This window comes from Vicugna pacos, chromosome 15 (genome assembly GCF_048564905.1).
Source record: "Vicugna pacos chromosome 15, VicPac4, whole genome shotgun sequence".
In the NCBI taxonomy this organism is placed as follows: Eukaryota; Metazoa; Chordata; class Mammalia; order Artiodactyla; family Camelidae; genus Vicugna; species Vicugna pacos.
The window spans coordinates 16,596,504-16,608,555 of NC_133001.1; the positions used below are offsets into that span (position 1 = coordinate 16,596,504).

General features: G+C 33.4%; 1 protein-coding gene across 8 annotated transcripts in view; it reads right to left on the reverse strand.

Moving 5' to 3' along the window:
• Nucleotides 1–543: 543 nt before the first annotated feature.
• SANBR (SANT and BTB domain regulator of CSR) overlaps nucleotides 544–12,052 on the reverse strand; it is a 40,245-nt gene continuing 28,736 nt past the window's right edge. For 4 of the 8 annotated variants that reach the window (XM_072937689.1, XM_072937690.1, XM_015237022.3 and 1 more), the window contains 8 exons: nucleotides 11,502–11,534; nucleotides 10,614–10,713; nucleotides 6,317–6,408; nucleotides 5,349–5,377; nucleotides 5,197–5,270; nucleotides 4,633–4,721; nucleotides 1,981–2,072; nucleotides 544–1,102 (listed from right to left, as the gene is read on the reverse strand). In XM_072937689.1, the coding sequence (XP_072793790.1) occupies nucleotides 1,066–1,102; nucleotides 1,981–2,072; nucleotides 4,633–4,721; nucleotides 5,197–5,270; nucleotides 5,349–5,377; nucleotides 6,317–6,408; nucleotides 10,614–10,713; nucleotides 11,502–11,534 (546 nt within the window). In that variant the 3' untranslated portion in view covers nucleotides 544–1,065. The other 4 variants (XM_072937693.1, XR_012058968.1, XM_072937692.1 and 1 more) reach the window with 4 other exon arrangements.

A 12,052-nucleotide genomic window follows, 5' to 3' on the forward strand; every position in this document is an offset into this window, starting at 1 on the left:
AAAAATAGAAACAGTGCACCTTAAAGGTTTTTCAGAGACCTACATATAAGTAATTTCCAAACACATAATTTTTGTATGCTTCTAATTTGGAACAAATTCTCCCTGAGCACTCTTTCTGCTTGGTTTGAAAAATTAAAACATGATCTATAGAATGGAATTTTATTTTGATTTCTCTTGAATATATGCAATTTTTCATCTATCAAATGTATTTGGGAATCTTGCCTTCCACCCATCTCTAAAGTAGTAAATTACAACTGTTTTAAGGGGCTATTTGAATGGTGACAGATATATGGTTGAATTTTACTGCCCTGAGAACTGTACAGTGGGTGTCTCTTATAACTGAAATGATTTAATATCCTAAAACTATCAATAGTTATTTTAACAAATTCAGAATGGCACTAGCTTCACAGAGGGAAGAGGTAATAATCAGTAATTTCAGCTCAGATGACCAATAAATAAGCGTTAAAAAAAAAAGTTGGATTAACATTGTGCTTTCTATGGAATAATGCTGGAAAAAATTAAGCCTCTGCCCAACACAGGAAATACCTCACCTTGAAACTTTATTTAATGCAGTCTTAAGATCTGTTGCTCCTTAACAGTCATGCAAACTTAAAATTAGCATCACTGGGAACTTCATCACACAAATTGCAGTTCTCAGTGCTATCCCGAGATTTACAGCCCAAAAGACACTATCATCAGTGCACATGCACAGTACTACCATCTGCTGTGTTCCCCTAATTTTTAAGTCTAAAAACTCTTAGCTACTTTGAGAGTTTAGGCTTCTTCTCTTTCAAATAAATAAAGATAACAAATATCAGTAGTCTTAGCGTAGCCTAGCATCACACCAAAGGAAAACTAGATTTAAGAAGTTTCATATTTACAACTAGATTTCATAAGACCTAACTATGTATTTCCCTTAGCACTATGACTGATGCGACTTGCAAGAACAATTAACAAATAACTTAAAACATTTAGAAGTCATTGTTCTGAAGATCTTCAAGAAGTAAGCAATTCCAGACATCCACAGGTGTGTCTTCTCTCATCTTAGTTATATTTTAAGGTGCTTTACGCAGGACGACCTTGACCAAAACGACTTTTAGACCTGGATTTTTTAAACAGAAAAGAAGGTCAGAGGTGCTTCTAAAACAACAGGAAGTTGCTGCTGCTATGGGTTATATTTGCTGGACAGTGTCAAAGTGTAATGAAACTTCATATAGCTTCATAATCCATTTTCAAAAACTCGTGGAGATGAATTTTGGAATTCAGATTTTTTAAATTTGGGGAGATAATATGGTTCACATATTATATATTATGAATCTGGAGCAGTGCCCCATAATCAGACACATTAATATTTCTTCAGTGAAACAATGAGCATTTACATTAAGTGGGACAAACAAAAACCTTTATCAGATCAAACTTGAGTTGCCACCAATGTATGACGAAAGCTTTTTGGCTTTCTGGGTTTTCCTGGATTTCAGAATTGCAGATAAGGCATTTGGATCTGTATTAATGATCAAATCTCAGTAACTGTTAATCTTCCAAAGAAAATTTGTGATGTAAAATGACATAGGACCCACAAATTAGATTTTACATTTAGATTGTTAGACTAGTTAGATTAAGAGAAATAAAACAAGGAACAAGAGAGATTTCAATGACCTATAAATATTATAAAAATTCTAATTCACTGCAGCACTGTAACTTACATTTTCATCAACAGTTGGCTCAGAACAGAGCTAATTCAATAAACAGAAAACTTAAAAAAAAACAAACTATACTTTCATTAAATTTTGTGCTCGTGACCTTTTAAAGTCTTAACTTTTAAGTTAAAAATCTGGTCCTGATTAATATCTTGATGATCTAATTTCTGAAACAAAATAAAACCACACTAAAATTAGTGCTTCTAGTGTTCATATGATTTTTCCCCTCCAGAAAAATCACTTACAGGCCAGTGGCATTCTGAATTCATTGACGCTAATTTACCTTGTGTTTTTCTCTGAGCTGCTCTGCCGTGCAGTGACTGGCACTGAGGCCTTGATTTGTGCTTCGAGCCTGGAGTAAATACCTCCTGCAAACTAAAGGGTAAAGGAGCAAATTTAATTTATTATCTTTATGGAACCAATAGAAAGAAGCTCTGCTTTGTTGAAATGGCATTACTTTTTAACTTAGAAGTAACTTTATTTTGATATGTTTTAGATTCCAGCTCTTTTTGTTAAGTTTCACTTTTTATTGAAGTGTAATTGACTTACAGTGTTAGATTCAGGTGTACAGCAAAGCAATTCAGTTATACATATACATATATACACAGATATTTTCAGATTGTTTTCCATTATAGCTCATTACAGGAAACTGAGTAATAGTTCCCTGTGCTATAAAGTGGGTCCTTGTTATTTATCTATTTTATATATAGTAGTGTGTATCTGTTAATCCCAACCTCCTAATTTATCCCTCCCCCTCCCTCTCCCCTTTGGTAACCATAGGTTTGTTTTCTATGTCTATGAGTCTATTTCTGTTTTGTAAATAAGTTCATTTGTATCACTTTATAGATTTCACATAAAAGTGATATCGTATGATATTTGTCTTTTTCTGACTTACTTCATTTAGTATGATAATCTCTAGGTCCATCCATGTTGCTGCAAACAGCATTATTTCATCCTTTTTTATGGCTAAGTAGTATTCTATTGTGTACATAAACCACATCTTCTTTATCTAACCATCTGTAGATGGACATTTAGGTTGCTTCAACGTCTTGGTTATTAAATAGTGCTGCCATGAACGTTGGGGTGCCTCTATCTTTTTGAATTAGAATGTTCTCCGGATATATGTCCAGGAGTGAGATTGCTGGATCATATGGTAATTCTATTTTTGGTTTTTTAAGGAATCTCCATACTGTTATCCATAATGGCTGCACCAAATTACATCCCCACCAACAGTGTAGGAAGGTTCCCTTTTCTCCATACCCTCTCCAGCATTTATCGTTTGTGGACTTTTTAATGATGGCCATTCTAACCAATGTGAGATACCTTATTGTAGTTTTGATTTGCATTTCTCTGATAATTAGTGATATTGAGTATTTTTTCATATGCCTATTGGCTATCTGTATGTCTTCTTTGGAGAAATGTCTGTGTAGGTCTTCTGCCCATTTTTAGTTTGGGTTGTTTGTTTTTTTGTTATTGACTTATATGAGCTGTTTATATATTCTGGAAATTAAGCCCTTGTCAGTCCCCTTGTGCCTCTTTTAAGTCAATCAATTTGACACTACCAGTTCCTGACAACCACTGATCTGTTTTATGCCCCTATAGTTTTGCATTTTCCAGAACATTATATAAATAGAATCATATAGTCTGTAGCCTTTTGAATCTGGCTTCTTTCACTTAGCATCATATATATAGGAGATTCAGCTATGTTGAGGCATGTATCAGTAGCTTGTTCTTTTTCATATGTACCATAGTTTTACTCATTTACCAGGTAAAGGATATTTGGGTTGTTTCTAGTTTTTGGCAATTCTAAATAAAGCCACTAAAAAAAAGTGTGAATTCATCTGTATGGTGAGTAAACATAGTCAGTGTTATTAGAAACAGATAAAACTCTTTTCCAAAGTGGCCATTCCTTTTTGCATCCTTACTAGCTACATATGGGAGTTCCAGTTGCCCTTTATTCTTCCCAGAATGTTTTTAAAAAAATTTTAGAGATTCTACTTGGTGTGCAGTGGTACCTCACTGAAGTTTTAATTTGTATTTCCCTAATGACTAATGATGCTACATCTTTTCCTGTGCTTATTTGCTACCTACATCCCTCTTTCATGAAATGTGTGGTTAATCTTTTGCCCATTCATTTTTATTGGATTGTTTATTTTATTATTGAGTTTTGAGATTTCTTTACATATTCTGGATACAAATCCTTTACCAGATAAATATTTTACATATATTTTCTCACAGTTTATGTCTTGTCTTTTCAATCTCTTACAAATGCTTTACAAAAACAGGTTTTAAATTTTGATGAAGTCCAATTTGCCAATTTGTTCTTTTATGGATTACACTTTTGGTGTTGTAGCTAAGAAATGTTTGACTAACGCATGGTGATAAATATTATTTTCCTCTGTTTTCTTTTAGAACCTTTATAGGGAAGTAAATTTTTAAATAAGTAATTATGGGCAAGAGTTATTATGAATACATAATACAGTACTAATAATGATATATAATGCTATGACTAACATGTAATTCTAGTAAGAGTACAGGTATTTCTAGTCATCATTTTCAGCAAGATAACACCTTATTTTAAAAATAACATGTCAGCACTGCATGCAGAGTTGATCAAAATCAGCAACCTCCAGGAAGTCATCCTCTGGATAGTCAGCAATGCACAGAGTTGATCTGTTCTTGGTGGAACAGTACACTTTCAGTGACAATGTACCTTATTATGTGTGTTACAGAGGACCTATCATCCATGGGTAGTAAGAAGTGGTAAAAAAAAAAACTTTTATGTGAATGATCTGACTAACTGGTACAGAATATAAAAATATATCCAAATATTTACTCTTTTAAAATTCTTCTTAAAACATCTTTATGCTCATGATGAAAATAAAGTAGGAAGGCATTTTTAAGCAAGCACAGTACACTAGGACATAATTCTTACTTCTTTTGCTTCTTTTGACTTGACTCGGTCCAGATCACCCAATCTCATCTTTATCAGGTGCCCGGTAATTTCAGACATCCGCCGTTGATCTGAAGGTAAAAAATTAATAAACCTTACTTTTTATGAGGATGATTAATAACTTTTATTTCTTAAAGAAGATTGCAATTATCAAGAGTTTATGGAAACATCATTGGATATTATTCACAGACACATATTTATCCCTGAAGAATTTTAGGTTGCAAGTGGTAAAACAGCTTATACACAAATAGCTGCTGCTTTTAAGATTATGTAAATCAGTCTAGAACATACTTAGCCATCTTTAGAGTGGAAGGAGAGGGCAAAAGTCAGTTCAAGACACCTCAAAACCACAGATGCATAAAACAATACATTATCTACTGGGACTGTCTAGCAGTGAAACTCTGGTTGATGCCTAAGAGAATGTGCTAATTCTGGGCCTTATTCCAGTTGGAATCTTTAAAGCTATTCAGCATACTTCATAAAATAAAAGACTCCTATCATTGTTGTTTTACCTAAATTGTACATTACCCAAATAATAAAACTTACCATCTTCTCTTTGTGCATCTTGGTTGAATCTCAAGGATCTTGTGGCATCCCACTTATTCTTCTGCATACTCACACTATTGAAAAAAATTAAATAAAAATTAGCATAATGCTTTTACAGTGGACACCTGATTGGATTAAGGAGCAATACTCACATGAAAGGAGACACATCTCTAGAAGTTGACTAAAAAAAAAGTAGACAACATTAAGGCCCAATTAGAACACATTTACTAATTAGTGTTAAAGGTAATAATAAAAAGAATTTACATTTACTGAGTGCAAGATACTGTAACCAAGAGCATTACATTCTTTCATTGAAGCCTTGCAATGACCATGTGAGATAAGTGCTATCCCTATAATAAAACAGCTTCAGAGAAGTTAAGAAATTTGTCCAAAGAGAAATAGACCGCAAATTTGAACCCAGCTTTGTCTGACCTGGAAGCCCCCTCTTATGCAATGATTTAGAATCCACTCATCCTGTGTCTGTAGTCCTTAACACAGAGATGAACATATAACCCATCCAATGTAACTTGTTTCAACCTGAGCCTTTCACACATTTTTGGAATCCAGTTTCTCTTTTAGCCAAATATAGTTATATTAACCTCTTATTCCTACCTAGCTTTTTACCCCCTCCTTTGAAGGCATGGGGAAATAAGAGTAACTTTAAAAGGTCATAAAAAGTAATTTATTTAAAAAATTCAAAGCCTACATTTTTTTTTGCCTACTAATTTTTTGAATAAGTAATATTGGTTTAAAACTCAAAGTATAAACAGCACATACAGTATGTAAAAAGCCTCTGTCCCCCAGTTTCCTTCCTTAGAGCTATCCAATCATCAGTTTCTGGTGTAGCTTTCCACAGATATTTTATGGATATACAAGAAAATTCATATATATATATTCCTTCATCTATTCTACACAAACGGTAGCATAATATGCCACTATACATACTGCTCTGCATTTTCATATGTCAATAAACCTCAGAGATCTTTAATCTCAGCCTTTACAGAAGTTCAATCACTCATTTTTACACTGCTAGCATGGTATTCTTCTTTGTCAGATTTTGGTTCTACTTGATTATTTCTCAATATGAACCCTAGAATAGTAATACATAATTAAGAGGTACCTTCTCCAATGCCTTTTCTTTCTTCTGACCACAGGGTGAAGACAGTTGTTTTTTTGGTTGTTTAGTGAACTTCTTTGGCTTCTCCTTTTTCCCTGATAACAGGTCAATGTCATAAGCATAAGTCTCACATACTTCCCCAGTGCACTTGTCACATCCAAACAATAAAACCATTGGGAAAAAATTATTTTTTAAAAACTAACAGATTATCTCTGGATAAAAAGTAAATATGTGGAGAAAATCACACTGAAAGTGCTTTACAGAGGTTCATTTAAATTGCTTTTCTCCTTTCTACTTAGTGAAAAACTATGAGGGGAAAATGAGGGCAATAAATTCAAAGTCCCAGTGAAATTAAATATAGAAAAATGTTGGGGAAACTATACTAACTTATTTCTCTCTATCCAAATCAACAGTGGAATCATCCCATAATTCCAAATTTTTATATATTAAAAAAACCCGAACAAAACTATAGCCCAGAAAAACACAATTTGAGAAGGGGAAGAGAGAAGAACTCACAAAAAAAACTTTCAAATGTCTTTTGCTCATGCAGGAGGTGGGGCTATGAAGGGAAAAATGGAGGTAGGACAGAAAGGATCTTGGGAAGAAGCGGATTTGGGACAAACTGTATTCTAAACCAGGGCATTCCTGCAGCCAATATTCTGAATTTGTTCTGGCTGATAGTTTAGTGGAGAAAGGAGAGAGGGAGGGAAAAGAAGTGTTTCTCTAACAACTATGTTTGAAGGTAAGAATAATACACTGGGTCACTACTTCCCAAATATCAATGATTTGTATACCACCTATACACTTTTACTCTATCATTTTAAATGGAAACTTCATTTCACTACCATAAATGAAAAACCTGTAAAATGTATTACATAGAAGACAACCTTGAAGATAACAGAATAGAAACAAAACAGTATCAATAATCTAGATAGATTTATTTGCCTGCTCACAAGTCCAGACACACTGATGTGTGTCTCTTTGTTAAAGTGAGAGAGAACCAAAAGTTATAAAAAATTGCTAAGAGACATGACAGGGTGGGACATCTGATAATGGCAGTGTAAAAAGGTTGACAATTCCTTCCAAAACAACAATGATAAAAACAGAACAAAAATACTACAAACCACCATCTGCAGGTACTGGAAATAATCAAAGGAAAGCAGAAAGAGAGATGCAAGAGGTAAGAACTGTAAATTTATGGTTTTCTTGTCTGAGGGCATTTCCCTACCTCCCCAGCTCAGGGAAGAAAATTATATCCTTGAGTTCCATGAAGATGATGACAGAGTTCAAAGCAACTGAGAAGCTGAAAATTTAAAGGGGAAGATTTGGAATTAAGAAAAGTCAGGGTGAAAGGGATGGCTCCATGGTAGAATGTGTGCTTAGCGTCCTGGGTTCAATCCCCCAGTACCCTCATTAAAAATAAACAGACCTAATTACCTCCTCCCCCCAAAATATAAATAAAACAAGAAATAAAAAGATCATCTAAGCAAAACAAAAATAAATTAAAAAAAGGAAAGTCACATAAGACCTGAGACCTAAAATGTGAGTATAAACTCTGTCCAAATTCTTAGGTGAGTGTTAAACTATGCAAGTATATGGGATATCCCAAGAAGCCCAGCAAAAAAGGCAACCAGAAACTAGGGTGGGGTGTTGATCCTTGCAAGATGGAACAGCTCTTTCTGAGAAGTGGAGTTTCTTGTGCCTTTGACCAGATAATTTCCCCAAACTGCCTTTAGCTTGAGCTTCTGAGAGCAGAAATCTTACTGGCCTGTGTCAGAGGTCAGACTCGGGACTGGAAAAACAACTAGGAATCTAAGGGGAACTCAAAAAGCAAGGGAACTATGAAGCAGCTGAGCCCCCAAATCTGAATATAAATTTTGTCCAAATCCTTGGCTGACCACTAAAGTACACAGGTTGATGTGGCCTCTGGGGGAGCAGGCTAAAGCAGCAGCAGTTGGCAGCCAAAAAACCTGCACAGAGACATTATGCACTGCAAACCAGGGAGGAGACAGATATTTATAATTTGGGTGAGGAAAGTTAACTGCCTACTAGGACAAAAATTCCAACAATTCTCAGAAGAACAAAACAGACATGAGAGTTGCACATAGATAATCTACAATGTCCAATTTTCACTCAAAAGTTATGAGATAAAGTAAGTGAAAAGTACGACCCATTCATAAAAGAAACAGTCAACAAAAACGGATTCTGAGAGGACCAGCATACTGGACTTAGGAGACAATAACTTCAAAGCAACTATTATACTCAAAGGAAAAATGGTAGTACTGAGTAAGCACATAGAGAATCTCAACAAAGAAATGTAAAGTATAAAAGAAGAACCAGGAGAAATCCTAGAGCTAAAAAGCACAATAATTAAAATGAAAAAAATGTACCAGATGGTCTCAAGAGAAAATTTGAAATGGCAAGTCACAGACTAGGGGAAATATTTGAAAAACATACTGCATTCAAAAATATATAAAGAACTTTTACAATTCAATAAGGCAAATAATCCAATTAAAGAATAGGCAAAATATTTAAATAGACATTTAACAAAAGATATACAAATGGCCAATAAGAACATAAAAAAGATACCTAGAACTATACACCCACTAGAATGGCTAATGTTAAGAAAAAAAAAAAACAATAATGCCAAGTACCGGTACAAATGTGTAGCAACCTGAACTCTCATATATTGCTGATGGAATGAAAGATGGTACAGTCACTTTGCAAAACAGTTTGGCAGTTTCTTATAAAGTGAAACATACACTTACCATATGACCCAGCAATTCCACTCCTAGGTATCTACCCAAGAAAAATGAAAACGTATGTCCACACAGACTTGTATGCAAATATTCACAGCAGCGTTATTCCTAACAGCCAAGAACTGGAAACAACCCAAATGTCCATGAAATGGTGAATGGATAAACAAATTATGGTATATTTAGATAATGAAATACTACTCTGCAATAAAAAGGAACAACTACTGATATACACAACAATATGAATAAATCTCAAAAACATCATACTAAGTGAAAGAAACCAGACACAAACGATTACTCATGATTCCATTTATAGGAGAGCTCAGAAAAGGTAAACCACAGGACAAAAAGCAGATTAGTGGTTGCCTGGGACTAGGAGTGGGGAAAGGCAACAGAGTAGGAGTAACTGTTTGGAGTGATGTTCTAGGTCTTGATTTTGGTGGTGTTTATACAACTGTGCCAAGACTCTTCAAAGCATACACTTAAAAATGGGTGAATATTTTTTTTAATGGAGGTACTGGAGATTAAACCCAGGACCTTGTGCATGCCAGGCATGCACACTACCACTGAACTATACCCTCCCCTGCTAAAAATAGTGAATTTTATTACATTGTAAACTATACCTAAATCAACTGTGGAAAAAAACCCCCACAATATAGTAGCATTTTCTCCTTGACTAACTAATACTGAAAAGTAATTGATAAAGGAGTAGTTTTTTCATTAAGGTATGCAGCATGTCAAGAACAATTATATAAAACTTGGAAATAAGGGAAAGGGAAGATTGTATCTCCTTTAAGTGTTATACTGGAGGACTGTGTAACAAGCCTACCCAAGAATCACTTAATCCTCTAAGAACGTCCTCGTGTTTGACTTTCCTCTCTACCATTGGTTGAAAGCCTAGATACTATGAAGTTTCATGCTAACTTGCAAATTTTTGTGTCTAATAGAATTGCAAATGATTTCCATCTAACAGAAAAGATAACCCCAAATATTATGGGTTTATTGCCTTTGTAGGACATTAATCAGTTTTCTATCTAACCTGCCATCTTTTTTTAACACTCTTTTTTCAAATGCCTACAAATACTTGAGTCTTCAAATGCTCTTTGAACCACTTTCCCTGCTATTTCTCTTACAAATGGGCTAAAAAAAATTTGACACAAGTTCATTCTGTAATTGGATAAAAATCACGTTTTTAATTTTTTAAAAATCATACTTTGATGACTATTATTTAATACTTCATTTGAGTGTCATTTCAAATCATCTCAGGTACACTGTGATAGTCAGATATTTTGAGAAATCCATGAGTTTACACCTGAAATGAAAACTTGGAGGATTCTTTCTTAGTACACTGAACTTTAAACATAGTTTGAGTATTCTGTGTTAGTGTCAAGGTTAGGGAATCTTGATGAAGCCTCCTTTATTTTTTCCATGTTGTAACCTACCATGTAGACTTATAAACCCAATTCCTCATGTCTTGTATTAAAGCCTTCAGAATACAATCCCTTCATAAAAGCGAGACTTGATTTTAACTTAGAAATCCATACTTTGTTTCTTGGATACTTCTTCTTCATCTCCAACTTCATCTTCAGTGACCTCAGATCCGGTGGTATATTCTTCTTCTTCTGAAAATAATGACTGTTGTTTCTGAATTAAAAAAAAACAAAAACACATCCTATTAAAATTTTATATTATCACATCACCAATGAATTCTCTCAAATGCATTCGTCTCAATTTATTTTGGATTAATGAGCCAAACAAGAACTGATAAAATGACCACTGTCTAGCATAACACTCAGGAAATGGATATAAGAATTTTTATATTTAGGACAGGATCACATTACATTAAAAATTTTAAAAATTTATTTCCTTCATACATTATAGCAGAGTGGTAAGTACTTAGTATTTGTTGAACTGCACCTCTATCACTCAACTGAAAGTACATTCCTTGATATTAAGATTAAATTAAAATATAATAATTGCCAGTATTAACATAATCTCATAATTCTTATTCCAATCTTGTGAATACTGGTGGCAGATGGCACAGTAATGGCAAATAGGTTAAAAATCAACAAATCAACAAAATCACTGAAACTTAATTGATCTGTTGCTTTGTTCAATGTCTTTAATGTGACTTAAAAGTGACTTTTAAAAAGTCATTAACTTTGTAAAATGATTATAAATCAATAAAAAAATGTTAAAAAAATAAATAAAAAGTCATTTAAGAAGACTTGTGGATTATTTAGCTAGATAATGGAATATGTGTCTGTTTTAAACAATGACATTTTTAGTAAGTACAAAATTATGGAAGCTGAAAAGGATGGCATACGTTTAACTAAAATGTATAAAATAAGGCACTGATAAGATTCTATTAAACTAAACTTTGATTTAGAAAGAAAGAGATTCATAAAAGCAGAATATAGTTGCTCACTTACCAGTTGCAGAGTCCAGTTTTTCAGTGACAAGAACTATAAAAAAGACAAAGCAGGACATTAATATACCTGCATCTTCCAAGATTACAGCTCCCTATCTTCAAGTGAATATTGTAAAAGAGGTGGAAAAAGTTTCAAGTATAGTTCCCTTCCAGGTTGAAAAATAATTTTAAACTCATCTGAAAGTGATATATTATAATCTTTTACATCTTCTGCCTTGAGGAAAATGTATATGTTTACAAAAAAGAAAAAAATCCAACATTTCCTATTATAATTTCCAAAGGACAAGAAATCACATGTAGAAGTAATATAATTTTAGTTAGATTTTGAATTATTTCAATCACTTTTTAATGTTTATATTCATTATAAATTAAGGAACCAGATTCTATATGGATATTTAAGAAATCTAATTTGCTATTTTATATATAGTTTATAAATAAATGTTAATAATTAAACACATATACCCATCTGGACTTCATAATGCATTTTACATGGAATATTTCATTTTCTCAAGTACATGCTACTTTAACCAACACAAACATGGGAAGTTTATA